This window comes from Teleopsis dalmanni, chromosome 2 (genome assembly GCF_002237135.1).
Source record: "Teleopsis dalmanni isolate 2A chromosome 2, ASM223713v2, whole genome shotgun sequence".
NCBI classification, from domain to species: Eukaryota; Metazoa; Arthropoda; class Insecta; order Diptera; family Diopsidae; genus Teleopsis; species Teleopsis dalmanni.
In genome coordinates, this window is record NC_051847.1 from 182,562,442 (window position 1) to 182,588,090 (window position 25,649).

General features: G+C 25.9%; 1 protein-coding gene across 4 annotated transcripts in view; it reads right to left on the reverse strand.

The window, feature by feature from the left end:
* Nucleotides 1-484: 484 nt before the first annotated feature.
* Nucleotides 485-25,649, reverse strand: part of LOC119679042 (microtubule-associated protein tau) — a 61,195-nt gene continuing 36,030 nt past the window's right edge. The window contains exons 3-9 of one of the 4 annotated variants that reach the window (XM_038091188.1): nt 20,791-20,834; nt 13,803-13,989; nt 12,006-12,208; nt 11,127-11,312; nt 8,077-8,094; nt 7,420-7,575; nt 485-650 (exon numbers count right to left, since the gene is read on the reverse strand). In XM_038091188.1, coding sequence (XP_037947116.1) covers nt 582-650; nt 7,420-7,575; nt 8,077-8,094; nt 11,127-11,312; nt 12,006-12,208; nt 13,803-13,989; nt 20,791-20,834 — 863 coding nt within the window. In that variant the 3' untranslated portion in view covers nt 485-581. Of the gene's footprint in view, nt 651-1,221; nt 1,262-7,419; nt 7,576-8,076; nt 8,095-11,126; nt 11,313-12,005; nt 12,209-13,802; nt 13,990-20,790; nt 20,835-25,649 lie in introns of those variants that run through there. The other 3 variants (XM_038091190.1, XM_038091189.1, XM_038091191.1) reach the window with 3 other exon arrangements.

Consider the following 25,649-nt stretch of genomic DNA (forward strand, 5'->3'; position numbering starts at 1 on the left):
ATAATTATTTTCTGATTTTTAATTTTTGTGGGTGTACTTTATTGAATCAGTTACAAATTTCAATTGTTCAGTTACAACTACATATAAAATACTCATATATATATAAGGCAAAAATACAAAAACAAAACCATTTCAAATATAATATATATAAAATTATATAGTCGTACTAGTATAAATGTTTTTATAATTATTTAATAAGAAAAAAATATATAACAAAACTAAAGAAAATAATTACTACTTTTATAGCAAATTGATAAATTGTGTGTATTTTTAATTTGCATAATGAAAATATTAAAACAAAACTCTGCTAAAAGAAATAAATTAAATAAAAAATTCATTTATGAAATATGTTACTTTTTGCTCTATATTTTTTATTATCAGATATTATTCTTGTCAACTATTAATTATTATCGTTTTTATATGATAATAATTTTGAAATATATTATTTCATTTGCTTAAATACATTTAATTTTTTTTTTTTTTTCAATTTACTGAATCCAATTATTTGGTTTTTTTCTGTATTCAAAAAATTTCTTTTCTTAAAATTTTTTCTTTTTTTAATTTTGTTTTTAACAAAATATTTAACTCTGTTGATTCAAATTTTCATCGGCACCAGTTGTGGATGTCGTCATTGAAGTTGGTTGCGGACTCTGTGTTCAAGAAAAAAAATCACAATAAAAAATTATAAAAACCAAAATTTGAAAATTGTGTAAAACATGAAACTTGTTAAGAACGAAGCTTAATTTAAAAACAAACAAAAAAAAAATTATTATATAAAAATTAGTTTTTTTTATAACAAAATTTAAGGGACACATTTTAAGAAGCGGCACAATGATTTGAAGCACTTAAGTAATTATATATAAATTATAATTAATTTTTTTAATTTTTTTCAGAGAGCACACACAGCAGGCAATTAAAAGGATATTTATTGGCAGGAAAATATATTTTAAAATAATTAGTTAAAATAAATTTTATTTGTAATTTATGCAAATTTTAGCTCCTCAAAAACCAGCATTTCACTTATATGAGCATTAGTTAATATTGTTATTAAATATATATAAACAAGTCTATATAGGATATTTCAACTGTTAAATATTTTTATTAGTGAATCACAGCACAAATTTAAGTTATCAAACAAAAGGAAACCATTTTTTTTTACACTTACTAAACTTTTACTTTATTTATTTTTTTTGGTTGGCATATTTACTTAAAATTTATTAAACTCTTTCTTATAATCCTAGTAAAATGTATATAAGTAATCCTATAAAGATAGTATGTATATTAAAATTTTATTATAAATAATATATACGAATATGATAATAATAAAATTATTTATCAAAATTTTGACGAATACAAGTTTAAAAAATTCAAGAAAATTAATAAAATTTTATATATAGTTAACATAAAATTAATAACTTTTTATTTATTTTTATATGCTCAAAAAATTCATGATTATAAGATAAAAAAGTATATATAGTATATTGAACAAAAGATGGAGATTTTCTGTTTTAAATTTAATAAAAATTAATTTTAAAAATTTCGTATCAGTAATATCAGGATTATCAGTAACTCTATGATATATTGTGGTCTACCGAAAAAATATAAATGGAGTGTTCCAAAATGAGAACACTTGCATCAGTACTTGCATCATTGTTAATTAAACAATTTTAAAATAGGATCCTTAAGTATGTCTATTATGAAATATACCTATATTAAAAAAGTTCAGCTTAGATAAATTGGGTATAAACCATTTGAAAAGGTCAGTCGAGAAGGAACCATTTGGTAGAGCAAAGACGTAACGCAATCCAAAATGGTCATCCGAGTCAAAAACAAAAATTTTCTTCAATTTAAATATATCTGAACTCAGCTTAATCATTAATTTCTTAACTGAACATAGGTACTTTCATTAGTTACTATTTTTAAAAAAAATAGAGCAAAAAAGAACTACCCTACTTGCAGAGTGAAATTTTCGCTCAGCTTATCTTCTATGTTTAACAATTGCAAGGAAATGTCCAGTACATCCTTAAATATGTTTTGACTTGAATCGAATGACATTTGGAGTTTTAAAAGGAGATATCTCTTAAATAGCGTCTCTCCGGGGTAAGTGTAATTGATCTCATTGCTTACCACTATCTTTTATGATTATAGTTATAATAAATGCATTTTTTCTAAGAGGAATATAAAAAAGGAATAGAAAAATATACCATCAACTTTTTTAAGACAGAATAACTTAGACGCCTATGTACAACCCCTAAGTTCCTGATAAGAGCATATATTAAGTAAATAGTAAATCGGTTAACATAAATGGACATTATAAATTCTATACTACTAAATAAAAATTCCTAATGTTTTTCTGATTTTAGTAGTATTTATAAGGTAAAAGTATAGCAAACATTAATGGCAGCGATTCTTCGCACATATTCCAAAGGTCACTTAAAAAGACTAAAGCCGTATGATATATTTTTTTTATTCACTTCACGTGTATAATTCAGATTGTCTCTGAATTGTCAATAAAAGAACTATTTTTGAATAAGATTTTTTTAGATAACATTACCTGTAATATAACATTATATATTACAACAACCACTCTCTACTCATTAAGTACTTAGAATACAAGGTTTTCCTACACCTAATTGGGGAAGTCATCGCCTTTTCGGCGTTGGACGTATACTGATCACCTTGTCTATGTATGAACCAACGCTATTTCTGTGGTACCACAACGGGACATTATTTTGAGCTCAAAAAGGGTTTCTTGGTACACAAGGCCGCCACTATAACTTAACTTAATCTAGAATACAAGCTAATTAAGGGTGACTTAAAATCAATGCTTAACTTCCATCTACCATCAAGAATCCTACATATTACATATATGCAAACCATATTAGTTAACGTAATGGTTATAGAGAATAATTGAAATGATTAGAATATTCTAAATTATATAAATTAAAATTATTAGTTACGAATTAGAAATAAATTATTTTGTCTATCTAATGTTTAACGCAGTTACTAAGGCACTAAGTAAATTTTTTTAGTAATAATGAGTATATTTTATAACAAATAATTAAATAAGTATATATAAACTTAAAATTTATATATAATTATAAAATGTTGCCAATAGTTTTTTGTTTTATTTGGACGGATAGCGGCCTGAAGCTGCACCTTTGTATTCGTCAAAATTTTTGAATTAAAAAATAAAAATTAAAAATGTTTTTAGGTGAAAAAATAATGTTTAAGTGATTTTAAATGGCAAACATTTATTAATTAATTTAAATTTGTAATTACAAAAAAAAAAAATAAATAAATAAAAATATATATTAGTTATTTGCGCTTTGCATGCAGTTACAAAGCATTTTGTGATGTAAAACAGCATCACTATTTTTGCTATTTGGTATCGAGCAAAGCTTAATTTCAAAATTTTAATAAATTTTAATAAATTTTTAATAAATTTTTTAAATTATTATGGAAAGAATAAATTTGTTTTTTAAGGTACTTATAAGGTACAAGGTGCTAACCTACAACTAATGAAGTGTAAATAATTAAATAAATGTTTTAAAATTTGATTTAAAATTTGGCATTTTTTGTTAAAATAATTAGTATTGTTTTTTTTGTTGTTAATTTAGGTTTTGAGTTTTGTACAATTTAATTTCAGCTTAGAAACTTTTGAGGATTTCATGATTTTTTTTGTGAAATAAATTTTTTCATATTTGAATCAAAAGCGTTTTCATTGGTTTCAACTACAAATGAGGTACATAAATTTTATATATAATAATTAGCTTTTCTTATATATGTATTCAGTTATAATTTGTATCGATTATTATTGTTACTTTATGTTGCTTTGTATTGTATTTAAGAGAAAAAAAGAGTATTAAATTCTTTGAATAAATTTCGTAAATAAAAAATTATAATGAAAATTTATTTAAAAAGCGAACGAAATATTTCGGTACACACACAGTCTGAATTGCAAAGACCGAATTCTAGGTGGATCGTGGCAATAAGACGCCCTTGGGAGCACTACAAATAGAAATAGAAATACAAAATAGAAGATAGAAGAATTATGGGTTTTACTATTTTTTTTGTTTTATTAAAAGCTTAGAATTTGAACTACGAATATTGTCGTCTCATCGTCAAAACTGACGACGAAACAAATCGACAATTTATGAAGTTTTATGGTAGAAATTCATTTAAATTCAAATAACGACAAAAAAGCAAATGGAAATAAATTAAAAAAAAACAAAAAAAAATACGAGTAAAAAGAAAAATATAATTTAAAAATAAAAACAAAACATTTCAAATGTAATAAATTAATATATATTTTTTTTTTTGTAATGAACATATAAAACCATTTAACCCATTTTTGGTTATACTAATTCTAATTTAGATTCTCTCATCTGCGGGTGACTCAATATCAAATCTTTGTGCTCAGCAAAAGTCTTCAAACATCAAATGATCATAAAAAGCGGTTTGAGAAAATTTAGTTCTTAACTTTTAATTTAATTTTAAAATTTATTTTATAAATTTTAATTAAGTCGCACATCAATTCAGACAATTTTTAATAATTCAAAAATTAATTTATTTATTTTTTAATTTCATATTTTTAATTGAAAATTATATATAAAAAGTAGCATAAATTAACTTTAATAAATTAAATATATTTAAAAAGAATATTAATTTTTTAAATGCAATACTTAAATTTTATTTAATTTTTTTCATAAGAACTTTCTACTATTAGTAAACACATTCCAAATATGAGAAATATGATTTAAATTTCTATATATATTTCTTTATAGATATTATATTAAATATATACTATATACTCAGGTGTTAATATATTGCATAGAAATTGTTTATAGTATTTTAATATTTTATTAATCAGTGACTAATTAATTATCGATGCTGATACTTTTAAGCCATACAAGTTCAAAATGCGAAATTTTTGTGAGTGTTTATATTTTTTTGTGTAGAAGAATTATTTTATTAATTAATATTAATAATAATTATTTAATTAAAATATTGAGGTTTTTTAGTGTTTTTGTAGCATTTAAATGTGTACGTTTTATTCAAGCCAAAGGTGCGTCTTAAACTATGGTGCTCATTGCTATAACAAATTATAATTTTAACAAAATTCAGTAATAAAATAAATAAAATTTCAATAAAAAAATGTTTAAAATTAATTCCAAGAAAATAATCTAATCATTTTTATTATATGTATGCTAAAAAAATAGTTTATATAACGTAATATATATTTCCTTCAATCAAAACATTGCTTTTTATTACAAGCTATGCAGTAGAACATGGATCTGAAACTCATCCTAAAAGAATTATATATTTTATGTTATTATTTTATATGAATTATATATATGATTATAATGATTCTATGAAATCATCATAGATTTTCATCATAGATATTCATAGATTTCAAGATTCAATCAAATCTTCTAAGAATCACTATACTTACAAGTTTCGTTGTTGAAACTAGTTGGTTACTTTAGGTGGCCGAAAAGATAAGTCTTCCCATGATAATGACTTATACTTATATATATAAAACATTGATTTCATTACTGATTATACAGTACAATATATATTTGAAGCTATTTTTAGAATAAATAGTTGAATTATTAGTAGAACCCCTCTACTTATAAGATTCATTATTGAAACGAGATAATTGCTTAAGGTGAAAGAAAAAGGTTAGACCACCAAATGTATAATAACAGACCTCAGAACCATAATTTCTTTATTCACAACTATCATTATGCTAATAATTTAAAAAAATAACAAAATATTTTCTTTATTAATAGTTATGGTTATTACAAATTGTATGGGTGAATGCTGTACCAGTTTTTCAACACTGAAAAATTTAAGTATAACACTAAATTTTCTTTGCATTGTTAGGGCTGCCCTTATTTTATTATTTTGGGTGCCATTAGTTAGCTATTTTTCGTGCTGTTTCTTGAGTTCGTCTTTGATAAATGCGCTTATTTTTGGTGCTGTTAGCTACCACATTGAGTTCTTTCATTTTATTAGTGTTACTAGTGCATTGTATGCTTGAAGATTTGAAACAAGAAAATTTCATAATTGATATTGGCGCGATTCTAATTTCCCAAGTATATCGATTTGGCAATGTATTTAAGTAAAGTTTAATATATTGAGAACTTTACAGACATAGCTTATATTTTGCTATATCGAGTTGTAAAGTTATTAACATTTTACATTGATTATATTAATAAAATACTAAATAAATCATTTGGCGCCAACTGATATATACGATTTTTACATTGAATATACAAACAATGAGTAGGCTCCTCTTTTTCTCAGTAAGATCAGTGAATTAGATCACTGATTGTGAGTACTTGGCAATACCCGAAACAGTGTTGTATGGTGAGCTATATTTCAATAAATTAATTAAACAAATTTTTTTGTTTCTTCATTACTATATGAACTCCATTGCTTAGTATTTTGATTAAATATTACTAAGACAGGTAGTGTTCTTTGCAAACATTAATGGAACACTTTTATCTGACTTTGATAAAAAGTTGAAATGGTTCTCAATATATAACATAGAAGATATAGGTATAATATAATTGCCTGCAGATAAGCTAAAGAATTTTTGCCGTATCGATCAAAAGCCAGAACTAGGGAGCTACTAATGCTGAACAGAAGTGTCATCCGACTTGTCACAGGGTTTTTCACTGGGCATTGTAGTAGTTAAAAAGCAACTATCGAACCTAGGTATTACTAGAAACAATAGCTGCAGACTTTTTGCGAATAAGAGGAAACAGCAGAACACATTCTGTGTCACTGTGATAATCACGCCAAACACAGACTTCGGTACTTATCAACTGCCTATCCACTTATAACGGTATTAGGCAACATCTTTCAAAAGCACAACATGGCGTTCTTAACTGCTACTCGTCTATGGAACTAAAGTAGGTATATTACAATAATATTCAAAGAATGCAGTGATGTAATGACAAGTTCCCAACCTGTTTTAAAATCTAATCTCTAATCTATTCTTTTAAGTTGCTCTTTTTTGTACAAATTTGATTGGATTATTGACTTATTTATTATTCTATTACAATAATTTGGTAATTTAAAATCTAATTTAATCTAATGTAATCTAATCTAATCTAATTTAATCTATTATAGGAGATATAGATACAAAACAATAACGCCTATTAACTTTTCAAAGATAGATTTAACTTATTTTCTATTTTCTTAAGATTTACATTATTTTCTTGGAATAAAATTATAAAAAAAGGAAATGAAAATTAAATTTTTATAATGAAATGAAATGAATTTTGATTTTAGAAATCTTTTAATGAAAATGTTTTTAAAATATTTTAGAAAAAAAACTTTAATTGTGAATTTCTATTACAATCAAATATATTTGAATTTTGTTCAAATTTTTGTTTAGTTTTTTACCTGTGAAGTTGGTGACAGTGCAACAGAGTGATCAACATTTTTCAAATAATCCTTATCATCAAAAATCTTTTTATCTCCTCCGCCTGGTTTGTGCTTTACATTATCCAAAGAACCAACTTTGCTTTGTGCCTTAATTTCTAGTTTTTGGGTTTGTATCTGAAATTGTAGCAGCACCGAATTTCGTATGTTTGCGATTAGAATTTATAATAATTCCCATAAACCATTAAATTTCAATTCAATTCTTTTTTTTTTTTGATATCAATTTGGAAATTTAAATTAAAAAATTTAGACAAAAATTTTCAAATTCTGTGAGACGACATCAAAACGCAAACCAAAACAAGGCAAGCCAAAAAATAAAATAATAACAAATAATTAACAAATTTTTATTATAAATTTTTAACGCCTGTGCTTTTGATTTTGATAAAACCCAAAACAAAACTACAAACTTCTTGCAAAAGTATTTCAACTTAAGAAGTATCTAGCCACGCCTTTCGGTGCTTTCTCTAAACTTCTCTAAGTTTTAAGTGCGAATTTTGTGATTTATTTCTAATGTGAGCATTAACAAAATTTAAAAAAACATTTTTAAATAATTTGAAATTTAATAAAAAAAATTATTACAAAAAAAAAAAACAAACTTTTAAGGAGCAAACTACTTACATTTTTACCATCGTTTTCCTTTAACAAAATTATTTGTTTAATTGGTTTTGTATTTTAATTTATTATAAACAATTGCCAAAAAATTATTGTTTTAGTTGTGGTACGTAAATTGCACAGAGAAAAGATAAAATTTAAAAATGCAATTAAATAAAAATTATTAAAAATTACTTTACATACAAAAATATCCTTGAACACTTTTTGTAGTGTTTTTTCATATATAGTTTTTTTTTATATTATTGTATATATCAAAAATTACTATTTTATATATACACACACTTTATATGTTTTTTAAGAGCTAAAAAGGTACTCAAGATTTATTGCTATATTTTTTTTATATGTATCTTAAGCAAAATAATAAGAAATCTTATAACTGTTCCTGTTAATAACCTCTATTGTCACTATATATCCAATGCTCAATATCTTATAAGACGACTAACAATATATACATATAAATATCTGTAGTTACTATAAAGCATAAACATCAAAGTTTTCAAGCATAGTACATAACACATAATCTTTTACTATATTACATACTTTGATATCTGTATATTAGGTTAATGTACAGATGTTGTTACACCTGGCGAGCTAAGTACCTAAACATTATCTCCAATATAGCTTCTTCCTTCACTTTTGTCAAACAAACTCTTACATGCAGAGACAACCATTGTTCATTGTAATGCACTAAAAATTAAATTAGACTAACACTAACTAACTATTGCCTCTAATATAACTTCTTGCGTTATCTTCGTTGAACCAACTGCAAGTGTTACTTCAACACTACTGCTCATTGTGATGCCCTTAAAATTATTGGAAGACGAGTTATTCAAACTTACTATGCCTCGAAGATAACTTCTTGAGTTCTCCTCGTTGAACCAACACTTACACCCAGAGTCAAAGTTAATAAATAAACCATAAACCTATTGCTTATTGTGAAACCCTTACAGCTATCATGAGGAGAGAGGTGAGTTACACTAATCATTGTTACAATAAAGGTCTTTATGTTACCCTTGTTAAATTAATTGGTTTTCCAGATTAAGTTCAAGAGATACAAGAGATCGTTAACTCTGTTAGACCAGTCAAAAATGGTTCTCTAGACATGATAAATACTTTGTGTTTATTCCGAATAGAGACATAGATAGTGGTTAATAGATTTATAAATATCGACTATATAGAATCTAAGTTATAAATTTAGGATATCAAAAAATCAGATTTAAGACGTCAGGTCGTCACTGACTGTAAAATAGTTACGAGAAGCAGTTAGGACTGAAGGTGTTTTATAAGGAAAACCAAATCTGTACGTTAGCTGTACTTTAAATGAATAAGAAAAAATTATAAACTCGAACTAAAATATATATATATGTTTATTATTAAACAAAAGTAGAATAAAAGAGATAAAAATTTGAAACACGTATAGTCTGTGTATAAAATCTGTGTTCTATATGATATTGGAAAAAAAGAGTGATGATTTCATTGCTTTGGTTAAAAAAATAAATCTAATGGAAAAAAATTTGAATTAACATATATCTATTTTTAAGTAAACATTTTTTTAAATATATTTACCAGTAATTGTACATGTACATATTAAGATTATTGCTTTATGGCACAATGGTTTTTATAATACATATGTGTATCGGAACTGACTGGAAGCTCTAATTTGAATTTAATATTCAAATTGAATTAGAAATGGTCACAGAAATTGTCATTTTTGAGTACAGGAAAAACCTTTAAAAGAGTATTACTGGTTAAAGTTAAGTACGTACTCTCCAACCTAGTTCCGTTTAACTAAAAGTTCATTTTAAATGAATTCATTTTAAGTGAAAATTAATATTTTTGAATAAGCGTTAAATAAACTAAGTCTACTAAACTTTCAATGGAAATAGATAAGTTAAGGATAAGGATAACATAAAGCTCTACCTACTAGAACCAAAATGTACAAGCAAAGTTTAGATCACCTTCAGATCATTTCCTTACTTTTGTCTTCCCAATACTCTTTTCTGCAGAACCCTATGAACTAAATAAAGAGCAAAAAAACCCATATTCTCAACTAACATTAATCAGTAATATTATAATTATTTAGACTTAAATATCAAGATTATTATTATTCTTTATAATATATATTTATGAAATCTCAAACAAAATTGAGATGAATTAAGCTTTTAATCTAACTGGGCATACAATATGGAGTTATTATAAAGAACTATATATTATATTTTTCTATTCATTCTATTTTTCCATTAAGTTTATGTAAAGACCCTTGTTTTAGTAATATAGTACACAGTAATAGATTATGACCCATAATTACGGAGTATATTGTAATTAAAAAAAATATTTATAAAAAATCTTTTAATATAGTCTTTTTTGATATAACTGTTTTACAGGCTTCTTTATCATCGTTTCTTGATGATGGCTTTAGACTAAACTCGAAATATCGATTAAATAAGAATCATTTAAAAATAATTTTTTTTTTATTTTTTTAAAAAACAACTTATTAAAAATCGCTTGATGATAAAATAAGAAATATTTAATTTAAATTGGAATTTTTTATAAGAATACATCCAAATGATTTTTAATTTTATTAACATCTTTCTTTCTTTCTCGAAGTGCTATAATATATAACTGCTGTCTCCTACCTTAGCTCTGGTACAGGTTACAAAAAGATTTTCGTTTTTTCATATTTGAATAATAATAATATTTGTTTATGTTGATTGATTAATATTAAAACTTTTTAGATATGAAAACTCATGCAAATTTTAAGTATTCATGAAAATCAATTTATTCATTATTAATTATATACTTATATTGAAAAAATATTTTAACAAAACGTAAGTCATTCATCATACATATATCAAAAATCATGCAAATTTTAGAGTCGCATTCCTGGTTGTTCATTTTCAAGTAGATCGAATAGTTAAACATATTAACTCTTAAATATAAAACATGCCGGAAAAATAATGAAATAGTTCTATTCTAACATATACTATGCCAATTATATATAATAAATACCATACATATATATTTTAAGTCACATAAATCACGTATCAAATGCTTACCTTAATATCACCGCCACCAGGAGCATGCTTAACATTATCCTTGGAGCCAACTTTCGACTTAGCCTTATCCTTAAAATCAGTTTTAATGACCTCAATTTTCTTATCACCGCCACCAGGCTTATGGTGAGCATTCTCCAATGAACCAATCTTTGATTTGGCATTCCATTGCAACTTAGTTGAGACTATCTATAAATTTTTCAATTCAAGAGGTGGTTGGCACGACAACAGAGTAACAAAATTTAAAAATAATAAAATCATTAACGGCTCATTTCATTTTGAAGGCTAACTCAATATGAATACATAAAAGACCTGAATAAGACCTAAGCTAAACGTACATATGTAGCTGATGGAAGACGCTCCTGTAAACATTTATTACAATTAAAAATTATATCGAAACTCAATGAAATAAATTTAAAAGTACATTTACGTAAATTACAAAAAAAAAAAAAAGATATATATAATTTTGCATTTATCAATTGTAAAATGAAAACGAAAAGTGTTTAAACATTTGTAATTGCATTGCATACATTTTTGTGATTGCAATCTTTACACAAGAAACTCAAATGAACTATTCTATAATCAATCGAACCGTGAAATTGATTTTCTTAATCATACATAAAAAAGTTGAACTTTTTACTACTAAATTACGAACTGTGCATTTCAATGCAAATTGCTTTTGAACTTTCCTTTAGAAGTTGAATCAACTCCGTTTACTTGTACTTTAATTACTTTTGAACTCAAACTACACAACCTACTCAATTTCAACATTTAAGTTTTTGATAACTTTTACTTGAAATGAAAATTAATTTGACTTTGCAGTTTTTACATACAAGTACATATGTACAAGATATATATGTGTTCTCAACCGATCTTTCATACCTTCTTCTCGCCACCTTTGGGTGCGTACTTTTCATTTTTAGCCTCGATTCTGGGAGTTGCTTTAATCTCGATTTTCTTCGTTTCAATTTTGACATTGCCACCGCCGGGCTTGTAAGTTGCATTGTCAAGAGATCCAATTTTAGAGCGTACCGCCTTCAAGTTTGGTGAAGGTGCGTGTCCAACTTGAACTTTATTCATTGGAACTGAAAAAATGCAGAAATTTTAATCATTAATTTATATGGTATATACAGATTTGAGAAGATAATAAAAACTAAAATATCACTGATAAATATCTTTAAAGATAATGTTGCGAAATTCTAAGAACAAGAGCTGTGAATGCATACCCTTACGGAAAAAGCAATAAAGCACCTCTGTAAAGCAGGTTCTATACTAGTATACTACAACAGGGCCTAAAGACTAACACTAAACTCGACGGTCTCAGTGCCAGTTGCCATATCAATAATAATAACAACAAGAGCTATAATTTATTCAAACAATTATATTGTGGCTCCATTATTTGTACTCAAGAGGCCATCATCAAGAGGCCGTGTACATCAAGAGGCTGTGGCTTATGATTGACCTAATATGAACAAGAAGTGAGTCTTTTGGTGAAAATTAATAACAAATTGATCAAACTCCAAATTAGAATAAAATATTTACTTATAGTGGGACATTGGGACAGCGCTGAAATGAAGGATTAACCGAAGTAGACCACGAAACTACTTGGGTCCTTTTTCGTCCTTCTGTTTTCGGATGTCGTATATTGCATTAAAGCTGGACTCAGCTTTAACTACATTTCTTGTTAATTCAAGCAGCTCATTTAGCTTGAAGTTGCCAACCCAATAGTGTCTCAAGACAGTCTATTTTTAACAGAATAAAAATTAGTATATAAACGTAGCTCTGAGCTTCGAATTTTTGGACAGGGTATCATTTCAAATCTTTGTATACGCAGTCAAAGTATATATTAACAAATGAAATAAATAAATTTAAATTCTTAAATTAAATTTTAGAAATTGAATATGAGTGTTATATAAAGAGACCCATTTAAGGTGGAGTTTTTAAAAACTATTCTTTATATATAAATATTCTCTATATATTCCTAATACTTTGCGGAAACCGTAAACTTATTTCATTATATAAATATATATTTTTTCTATTAAAAGCAATTAATAACTTCGTGAGAAAATATATCTTCTTCACAACTCATATCAAAAAATTTAATTGAAATATATAAATTATACTTCGCGCACAGTGATCCGTAATATTTTAGACATAACTCATTAATATACCCCACTACAACTACTCCATGGCTTTTATTACAAATAAATTAGTTTTTAAATTATATAAACTCTATTAGTGCTATTTTTGACCCAGCATTGGAAGTTATTCACTAATTTCTAGAACAGATTCTATGCTTTCTTGATAGCTTTTTTGTGCTAAATTTTATATATATATATATGTATATATATATATATATTTATAAATTTTATTATATTAATTTATTTATAAATATATTTTATAATATAATTATTTATATAAATTTTTATGCTCCTTATGTATATATATGTATATCTAATAAAATATAAAATATATATTATAATAAAATTTATAAATACATATAAAAATTATATATATGTATATACATATATATATATATATATATATATATCAATGCATATATATATTTTTATATATATATAAAACCATAAGTATATAGTAATAGTAATATAATAATTACTAGTCGATATTCATTATATCTTTATAATTTTAAATTCATTTTCCACTTTGTCCACTTACCTTTCTTTGAAGGTTCCGGTTCTGGAGTTTTCAATGACAAACGATTTCGAGAAGTGCTACGTGACTTGTTCGACTTATTCGATGGTGTTGCACTGGGTGGACGTGAAGCACCAGTTTTGTCTGGTTTTGATGAAGTTGATGTTGGTGTCTTAACTGGTGAACTTGGTGAACCAGGACCGTTGCGCTCCTACAGAAAAGCAATAGATTATTTCATATTAATCATTTATATGTTATATATAGAAATTGTATTGTTTAATTTATTAAAAGTTAGTACAATTTTAAAATTCGTATCAGCTGAGATGACCAAATGCATTTTTCGATATTCGATATTTAATAACTTCACTAACTACAATATGAACTTATATATATATATACATATATATAAGTTAATAAAATGTAATAAAAATTTTTTGGTTGGTTTGATTTTTGGTGTTGACGGTTTGCTTTCACGAAGTTGTTTAATATAATTTTGAGCTCGTTATGAGTCAAAAGGACGAAATTATAATTTTCATTTTTGTTTTATCGATTCTACGCGCCGAACAGCAAAATATCATGCATATTTTTAGTTATCGTTTTTTTTTTGTTTTTTGGCAAAAACTAAATAAAGAAAAAAAATAAAATAAATGGCAAATGATAAATAATATTTTCCACCATGAGGCCTACAAGCCTAAAAGCCCAAAAGAAAATTGTACAAATCCGAATGTAAGAAAGATACAATATATGTTGTTATCGGGCTTTCAGATACCAATGCCATTTGCGATACAAAACTTTTGTTGTTTTATTTTTTATAATTTGTTTACATTTATTTGGGAAGGAAATTTCTTTTAGTTTGGCATATGAAACATTATTTGCCGTTATTCTTATTATTATTGTTTATATATAAATTGGTTACTTAATTGTTATTGTAGTTTAAGTTGAAACAAGGGCAAATCGCTGAACTGCCTAATTCTATGTAGAGTGCGCCCGTGTACTCCGTGTATTTCGATATATGTAGATACTTTTACTTTTATTTACTTGGCAGAAAACTTTCCTTGATTTACTTCTCAAGCAATCAAAAACAAACGGAATCGCTAACTGAATGCGAAAATAAAAAAAACTCTTCACAAATTTGACTTTCTTTTACTTGGAAAATTGTTCTTTACGAAAAATTAGTGCTTTTCCACGCTGACTTGAAACAATACTGATTCTTATTTAAACATAAATGCTTGGCACCCATCTTGTCATCAGTCAATTTGCCCATATTTGTTAGTTGAATTGCTGCTCATGAAGCGTGGCTCATTAATTTAGCGATCATCTTCATACGTCTCGGTTCTTTCTTCAATGAAACGTAATTGTAGCCCAGTTGACTTAGGCTCCACTATTATTTAATGCCGTCAAATGCGGAGGTAGAATTTAATTTGGTTGCCGCTAAGCTTTTAACTATTTTTATTATTATTATTATTTTAATTTTAGAAAAATTTTACTTATTTCATTCTTTAATTTTATAATTATTTATTTAATAAATTAAATTATTAATAAATTATTATTATGAACAATTTTTAATACGTTTTTTTATTATTACTGGGCTTAGATCGTTAATTGTACACAAAATATGGGCTACAAAGTAGACCGAAATATCTGTAATATAAATAATTTTTTATAAAAATTAAAATACAATTAAATATATAACACAAATTTTTAATTTTTATGTGTTAAATGAACGACCTAAACCCAGTAATAATAAAAAAATGAAAAAAAAAATTATCAAATTTAATTCATTTCATAAATTATGATGAAATGATGAAATATGTTAAGAACATATATGAAAAAAACAAAGGGAGTATTTAAATTATGAAAATTTGAAAAATGTTCTAATATGTTGACAGAATAACAAACTGATACTGACTCCCATCCGAGCAAAGCAGTACGATCAAAGCAGTACCTTTACTGATGACAACTAACTCTAACTGAACACACAACACCCCGCCCTTTGAATGAATACCAAAATGTTAACCTCTGAAGATGTTCTAATATGAGACGAGGATGAAAACTCTCGACCTAATAATCTCAACATAGTCTAGATCTAAGCCGGTCAGTCACAAAGAATAAGACTACATCGCTCAACTGCTTCTAAGCAGAGGCAATACTCTGTCTCCTCAAACAAGCCCATCTTGTTGAGATAGTAAGTCAGGTCGTGATTAACCAACAGATGACTTGCAAAAAATACTGATTATATTATAACAAGGTGGACCTAACTTCACAACAGGTGGCAATGCCAGAACAATACAATTATATTTTGTATGTACCTATATCTAGCAAGTTTCAAATGACAGCTGTAAAAGTTTCGACTATTATTCTATATAGTTCTATATCACTTTATTTTCATTTATAGGCATTATAGAATGTATTTCGTATAAGTTTTATATATTATTTAATTTATAAATTATCTAAATAAATATTCTACTAATTCTTGCTGTATTCAATAATTTTTTATCAATTACACTTATTTTTATATATTATAAATGTTCGTGTTTAAATTGAAATGTGTTGTAATATAATTTTAATGTAAAATAATTCTAACATGGAATTACAAGTTCATATTACTATTTTCTATTTAATCTGATTTTATAAAAGACGAAATGACATTTTCAGTTTAATTATCAAAATTTAATTGCTTCTGAAGTGATATTTTAATTACTTGGCCATTTAGTAATCAGTTAATAGTATTTGTATAGAATATAAGCAAGTTTTTAGTTATTTACAATTCTCATCAGCTTAGTTTTACATTCTTTATAAGTGTTTACTTTTAAGTTAACTTAAATGATTTTAATATAAATTATTCCTACTTAAATATTCTTCCAGTGGATTTGACAACCTTCACTCTATTTTAATATCCTCATAATGACTGTAAAAATCAGAATATCGTTTGTAGCGTAATCATCAATATTTAAATGTATCTTTAAGTAATGCTTTAGGTGCGCAATATACAAAAGTAAAAGTTGGATGGGTTATTTGCAGTTGGTCATGTATGTGAGTACATACGTAGAATCTTATTAACAATTCTCATTAACTTAGTTTGAAATACTTTATAAATACTTTCGTTTAAGTTAAAACATAATGAAATATAACTTTAATATAAATTATTGCATTTAATGAAAAATGTGTGGTTTTACTTGATAGGTCAGAACAGAATTTAAGTAAACTTGGATTTATTAATATATGTGTTAAACAATATAATTGATTGCAAACATATCAGTGGGAATAGCCTTTTTGAATTATTTATGTATTTATAACCACGGTTGCCACTTATGGTACTTTAGTACCAAAATTGGTACTTTTTTTCCGTTTGATACTCTGGTACTCATGTTCAAAAAATGGTACATTTTCGGCGACCCAACTTTATTGTGGATATTGTATTGTTTTGTACTTTTTGTACATTTTATATAAATTGTATTTTCTTATAAAAAGACAATAGAAAAATTTTGGACCTTTTTTTACAGAAATGGTACCTTTTTAAACCAATTTTGGTACAGAAAAAAATTTTCAAGTGGCAACCGTGTTTATAACTCATTTGGTACTGGAATATGGAAAAACAATTACACTACATTCGGTTTTATAGGTTTGTTAAGTTGGAGTTGTAAAAATGGTCACAAATATGTGGAATTTTTTTGTTTGTTTGCAATAAGCACGGTTACCACTTGTGGTACTTTAGTACCAAAATTGGTACTTTTTTTTTCGTTTGGTACTCATGTTCAAAAAATGGTACATTTTTGACGATCCAACTTTATTGTGGATATTTCCAATCAATTTTTTTTGTAAATGCAACTTTGCACTATTTTATATTTTGTTCATTTGTAAGACTATGAAAAACACAGAACGAAAAAATTTTGGACCTTTTTTTACAGAAATGTTAAACCAATTTTGGTACAGGAAAACATTTTCAAGTGGCAACCGTGGCAATAAGTCCAACATATGTAGAATATATTGATTTTAACATAAGTTATTAAAATTTAAATTTGGTTTTCCGAAGGATTTCACATACTTCAATCTTTTTGTTATCCTGGTATGAAGTTTATGAAGACTTGCTCTTATTAATACATGTGTTAAACAAGATGATACAATACAACAATTAGGTATAAATAAGTATCCGCTATTTTTGTCGCTACATGGTATTAGTACCCATAAATCTAACAACACTGATCCAATTATTTCAAATAAATATAATAGGTGACTTGTTAGGCTATATGTTTTGTTAAAGCATTTATATTTTTCCTATTAAAAAGTTATATGGATTGAAAATTAGTAAAATATCTCAAGAAATACATTAGTAGATGATTGATTACTATGAAAAAGGTGAAACTGCATTATATATAAATTTATTCTTTATTTACTAATTATTTCATATTGAAAGGTTTCTTAGTTAACAGAATTTTATTTTTATTTAAATTACATTTTCTGTTGTTAGGAGTGCAAATATCGGTCAATATTTAACATTAATTCCTTACATTGTGGCAATTAATTATTTTATATATATTATATATCATATTATTATATATAATAAATCATTTCATTTTTAACATGGCATTAATTATGGTGTTGTGTAGCGTTTAGCAAAGCTTCAAACACTACTATTCACCAATTAGAAATTGCACAAAGCCAGGCTCTGAGAAGACTTTTCAAAGTTCCTTGGTATATTAGGACGAATGACATCCTTAGGGACCTCAAGATTGATCCCATCAAAAAATACATAAAGGATAGAGCCTTGAAATTATTTGCGAAATCTGACAGACTTACTAACACCGCATTATCAAATCTCAGAATGGTTACAGGCTCCTCGGGGAGGTATGCAGATCTGAGGTCAATTATTACTTAGTCTGATGATGTGATAAATAATAATCCAGTCAAGGCGCAAAGAGGGGTTTTGAAGAAACCTCGCAGTTAATATAGAGTAAAAGTGCTCAGGTGCACTGACTCAACTTCCCTCAACATAATAATATAATTAATTATGGCATTTATTTTATATATATAAAATTTAAATTTTTATTCAGTTTTGACTGTAGCGAACAGGGTGTTTAATTGAAAACAAGCAATTTAAAGCGATTTGGTGTTTATAAAAATTTTTATTAAAAGCCATTATAAATCACTTGAAGTCACGCAATGTCTTATCGACGCGAGTATTGGTATATTCGATTTTATTTACGAGAAGTTGTTATACTTTATATATAAAAATATATTTATATAGATAAAAATAAGTTACATAAATATATATTTGAAAAAGAAAATTTTTTCTCTTTTTAGTTGAGGTATTTTTCTTTTTTTTTTTATTAGTTACTTCTGTTGAGTAAAACTAATATTTACACATATAAAAAATATATAGAATTTTTTAACCATTTTAAATCCAATGAAAATGTATATAAAAATGTTTAAATGCATATTAAATATTTATTATAACCAATAATTATCAACTAAATTATTAAAATTATTAAATTTGAATTCATAAAACTAATATATTCAAAATTGTTTGATACTTTAAAAATAAACTATATATTCAAAAATTATATTTAAATTAAACAGCTATTTTTAATATCACTATAAGGAAAAGTTTTTTTCAATTTTCAAATATATAATTTAATATATATTATAAGAGTATATATTTATTGCATATTGATTATTGATTGAAAGTATTTATAAGAATTATTTTATTGAACTAACTACTCAGATCTTTCAGATGCTAACGTACGAGCATATTTATCAGTTTTATATATTTTTTCACAGAATTCATTATTGTTTATGTTAAGTATTACATCCTCTATTGAGATAAAATATCGCATAATGTAACAATTATAAATCAAAAGCACTTAGATACGCAGATTCACAGATTCTTTTCCAAAGTGGAAAATATTTATAAATGACTGATAGATTTTATAACCAAAAAAAAAAAAATTTTATAATCGAGGAAAACTGTAACAGCAGTAAATAGTATAAGTTTTTAAACCGTGGGAAATGTATGCGGTTTCCTGAGATGTCGCTGCTGGTTATTGCACACTATTCTATATAATCTAATGTCTTGAAACTAGGAACCCTACTGTTTATGTAAAACAAAAATATATTTTTAAGGTTTGCGATTGGAAGTAGAACTATTAAAGGAAAATTATTTTTTGTCTTGGACTTGGCAACATTTCAGTTCTGTTGCCCTGAGTAGTTAACCCATTGAACATAATTAATATTAAACCCTATCTTCAATAATTACAGCACATTTATTTAATTTATGTTGCTAGTCTTTGCAGATGAAGCTATGTGGTCAAATTCTATCAGAAAGTATTACTCATTACAATCTAACAATAATAAATAATATAATCAAAGTAAATTAAAATGTAAAATAAATTATAATGTACATATTTCATCATAAATAAATACCAGATGATTCAGCTTACACATAAGTACATGTGTTAGATAGATCTACAAGTGATGTATCCACTTTCCATTAACTTTTTAACTACTGAAATTTAGATATGATAAAACTAGACTTCCACTTCACAAAAACTTCACCACTCGATAATAGAGTATTACCCGTTTTTCGATGTATATTAATAATATTGGTAATATTGATGGTATAACTATCTCTGTAACATTATATATAATATAGGTAATTTTTTTATACCAATTATTATAATTTTTTAATTATTATATTTATTTTTTAGTTTTTTTTTTAGTTTGTATATTATTTTAATATTTTATTTCATATTACGAAATTTAATATTTTTATCTTATATTATAAGAAATAAGTACTTGTTTTTCATAATAGTACACTCAGAAATATAATTCGGTTGATTTAACCATATTACAGTTAAAAATTTTCTAAAAAATGATAAGGTCATTTTGCTAGTATGTGGTTCTATATTTTTATTCCATATATTTTTCTGAATGCAGGGAGTTTTGATTAGTTCCATATTTTACCAGTCATATCATGCCTAACAGGTTTAATAATTTAAAACTAAGAAATACTAACCTTTTCTTGAGTTGATTCATCAACGCCACTATCATTGTCTCCTTCTGTAAGAATAATTAATAACATTGAAAAAAATATATAATAAATTTATCTATATAACAAATTAATAGAACGAATAATGGCTTCATTTAATATCAAAGTAAATTCAAAACACAAAATTATTTTACAAAAATCTTACTATAAACACTTGACTTCATTGTCCTCTCGGAACTATTACTAGAAGGTCTAATTTGAGGGTTCGTCGGTTTCATAATATTATCATTGATTTCGTTTACAGTTGGTAAAAAGCTATTCGTTCTGGTTGTAGTATCAGAAACTTCTTTAGATGTTGGTGGTTCAGTTTCTTCAAATAGTGATGGACCTAATAGATCATCTCTTAAATTTAAAGACTTTAAAGGTGTTACAGCTTGACCCATAATCACATCATCATCATCCTCATTATTAATGGAACTAGTTGAAGGTGGGCGTTGAGACTGTTGCTGTTGCAATTGATGATGTTGCTGTGCTTGCTGTTGTTGTTGTTGTTGCAGCTGTTGCGTAGGTGGCATGTGTTGTTGTTGTTGTTGTTGTGGTATTGGTGGTCGAAACTGTTGTTGTCCTTGTGGTATTGGTGGTCTTTGAAATGGTGGCCTCGCTGGTGGATTTCCAGGAAAAGGATTTTGTGGTCGATTTGGATTTGCTTGCCCTGGTGGTGGCCCTGTCCAAGGTGCGCCTGGTCGTGGCGGACCTTGACCAGGTGGACTTATTGGCCCACCACTACTAGGTGGACGCATTTGTATATTTGGTTGTTGTGGCATTGGTGGACGTTGTCCCATAAGCAGATTTCCTTGACTATCAGTTTGTCGTAATGGCGGAGGTCTTATCATATTTGGTGGCATGGGACGTGGTGGCCCAGCCATAGGTCGCATAGGCATGCCTGCTGGAAATGGTGGGCGTGGCGGACCTGTAGGTCGCATTTGCTGCAAATTTACATATGCAAAACAAAATTTATTTGTATTTGCTTGAGAGTATGATAACAGAAATGATTTGTGCCCGTTGTGTGCAAATGTGCAAGTAACATGAAATCATAAAAAATTACTTTGTATTTTGCTAAAAACTATTGCTGCAGTACTTCAGAATTTTATTTCTTCATATTACTGAATTGTTAACAATAAAATCGTCTCGTAATATTCTATTTTGTTTATGTTGTGTTTATATTATTCGAGTTTTATTACCTTCGAGGAGTTTTGTCATGAATTTTTGTGTACGATTGTAATTCGACCTAATTTAGTTCACTCAAATCGCTTATTGATTCAACAAAGTTTGAGTTGTCAATGCAGGGTCTAACATTAGAAATATTTCTTGTAACATTTTATTTGTTGAATTTTAAGCAGTCAAAGGGTTTATTATGACAACAATGAATAGTTCCACAATGCAACAAGGTCAAAGGATTCATAAATTTAGAAATTTAAATAAATTTGCAGTTGATTTTTATAGGCGCTTTTGTTACTAAAGTTAGTTCTAGGCATATTCAAATTTACTAAGAGTTGAGTATGTGTACATAATTTAATATGAAAGATATTTGATAGTACAATAAAGCACCAAATACGTTAAGAAGCAAAATCTAAGGCTTTGGACACCTCTATTAATATTCGAAAATAAAATATAAAGTTCATAGAAAGAAATTTAAAAAAAATATAATATTACTATAGTACTCTATATATCCACAAAGTATAAAATTTCAGACTTTACATACAAAAAATACTTTGTTTTAAATTTATTGATGTAAAAGCCATGATTACAGATCATATATAGATAACTATGTACAATTGTATAACTATATGTATTATAGAGAAGTTTCGAACAATAGTAAGCTATAACAACAAAAATTATTTTTATATTATTTCAATTAATTGAGTTTTTGACTGACTATACAGCTTCACTGAATATGACAAAGATATTCGAAATATCGAAAAATATCATAATAAAATATAATTTGTTTTAAATATAAATAATAAATTATAGTTTTTTTTTTTTTATTTAAATGACCAATTATAAATTATTGCATAATATTTTTGATTTTGGAAAAAATTTCCTTTAATAATTTAAAATTGTTGCTATAGTCATTTATATAACTATTAATTATAAAAATGTTTTGCATATATAAGTTTTATTACTATTATTGGAAGAGGCAATGTTATACCATAACTTTCACAATCTGTTCAACAAATTCCATCTATTCAATTTGAACGATCTATTCTTCTATAACATGTTCTATAAATCTGGACTGTCTTAGATAACTCTTTTAAGTCAATATGCTAAAATTAAGGCTTCTGATAAATTCTAAAATATAATTATATTTATAACAGCAGACCTCAACATAAGCTGGCAGAATCGCCATATAAATAGTCTACATTTACCGTTGAAAACATCTAACATCCATTTCTGTTTAATTGACGGGTTATATACACATATATAGTCTGACTAGCTTATCGTAAGACGCTCAACGTTCCGTTGTCATCCACAAGATATCGTATTCCCATTGCATAAACAGTTATAGCTTAACATGAAAATAAATAGTTCGACTTAAAGTAACGCTGGCAGTAAATTAGTCGAAGTATATACACACTACAGAATGTACTGGACTTGTTTTCTGACAATCGCATATCATGCACAGATAATATGAGCAAATGCTTTAATCCATATTGCACGGAATCTTCAAATGTGCATACATAATGCTCTCGTTTTTCACTAAAAAAAGCATTTACTAGGAGTATTTTTATTTAAGACCCTAGTGTTGTTCTGAATTTAAATCTGTTAAGTTTGAGGAACCTAAAAAGTTGTTTCTGAGAAGTCCGTTGTACCGAAGTAGAACTTTGCATTGCCATACAATGAGTAATTTATATGCACTATCAGCACATTAAAACAAAGATGCAGGATATAGATATATTTATCTCCGATAGTTTTAAGGGAGAAGTAAAAATAACTTTACATATTTTTAAAGAAATAATTTTTTTTAAATAAAATAACAAGTAGAAATAGTTAACTATTTTTGGAAACTATTAATTTAACATTACTTTCATTTGGCTGATATGTGAATGGGATAAAGCCATCGTATTAAAACAGATAATAGATAGTTTAACTTATCAATGTACGATAGTATTATGAACAGTGTAAGAGTTCTTCTAAGTAGCTGAAGATATTCTTGATATTGCTTTATTTAAAGAACAAAGCCAGGAGTCAATTTATTTTGAGGAAAAAATGGAAACTGCCGAAATGGAAATGACATGTTATATTTTATTATTAAGAATTATTGTTACTTTATCAAAACTATTATTTTACAGTACAGTCCCTAATAAATAGAAATTTATAAACATCTTTTCCTAAGGTAGTTAATTTATATACTGAAATTGTCCTTATAACGAAGAATTAAATGGACCTGGATAAATAGAATTCAATAAAAAATTGTTGCGAAATTTAGAGAGTAGTGTTGGTACAATGGGTTAATTACTTAATTAATTATTTAAGTTTCTTTTTATTTTAAAATAACTTTTTAATCTATATATTGTAGTATAATAATTTTAATGTGAAATTTAGAAAGTGGTAATGGTATAGTGGGTATTTAATTTATTTTTAATTTAATTTTCCTTTTATTTTAGAATAATTTTTATATCAATATATTATTGTGGTATTAGTGGTGACATAGTAGAACATTGTTTTATATATATAAACATTATATTGATATAAAATAGTATAAATTAGTAATGATATAATAAGTCATTTACTTTATTTTTAATTAAGTCTTCTATTTTTTTTAAATAATGTTATTAAATTATTATTGTAAAAATAATTGTAGTATTGTAATCTTAAGTATTATTGTAAAAAAAAATTCCGACGGAAATGTAAGTAGTAATAATATAATTGGTTATTTATTTTAATTTTATAAATAAGGTACATATTTTTAACATTGGAAACGCTTATACGTGGTTTTCTGATGGATTTCTCAAACCTATTTTTTTCACCAATGCTTACTTTATTGTTCTTTCACTTTTTTGTTGTTAACAGATTAGCTTAATTAATGATGTAACATTTAGATTAATTATGGAACATATTTAATTTGAACTGAAAAGCAATTATTACGAATAATTAAATATAAGTTATATTTCCAAAAAGATCACTGTTAATGGGTATTTGCAATACTCGAACAGCTGTTTGGTCAGTCGAAAATTTAAATAAATAAAATAATAAAATTTTTTTGTTATAATTTACTACAATTCTTCGATATGAAAATATTGCTAATTAGGCAATACTCGAAACAGCTCTTTGGTGAGCCGAAAATTTAAATAATTAAAATAATAAAATTTTGTATTTTGCAATTCACTACTGTTCGAGATCATATCATCATATCTATATCTAAAACAATAATTTCTATTAAGATTTCTATTAACAGTAAAATTTGCTATTAAGAAAATAGTTTTTCTCCTCCTAACTGACGTTAAAAATCACATTTGATAAAAACAATAATGTGTAAATCTTAATATACTAACTTGTTAGTAATATATAGTAACTAACTTAATAAAGTCTCTTCAGACTGTAAATCATAAAAAAATTCTCAGTCTTCTCAAAAAAAAATTAAATATACAAGATAGTCATAATATAATACAAATGATACTAAATTGTTGTTATATCAAAAATTAATATCTAATTAACTAATAATAAGATAATTTATGTCTTAGATGATATCGTTGTGAGTAAATCAAATAAGTACATTTTGTACTTATTTGAGGTGCTATAAGTACTTTTTGTATATATGATAACAACTTACCGCGTCTGCATCGCCCATTTTCTATTTGTGGTCCTTCTAAAAAATTAACTTTAAG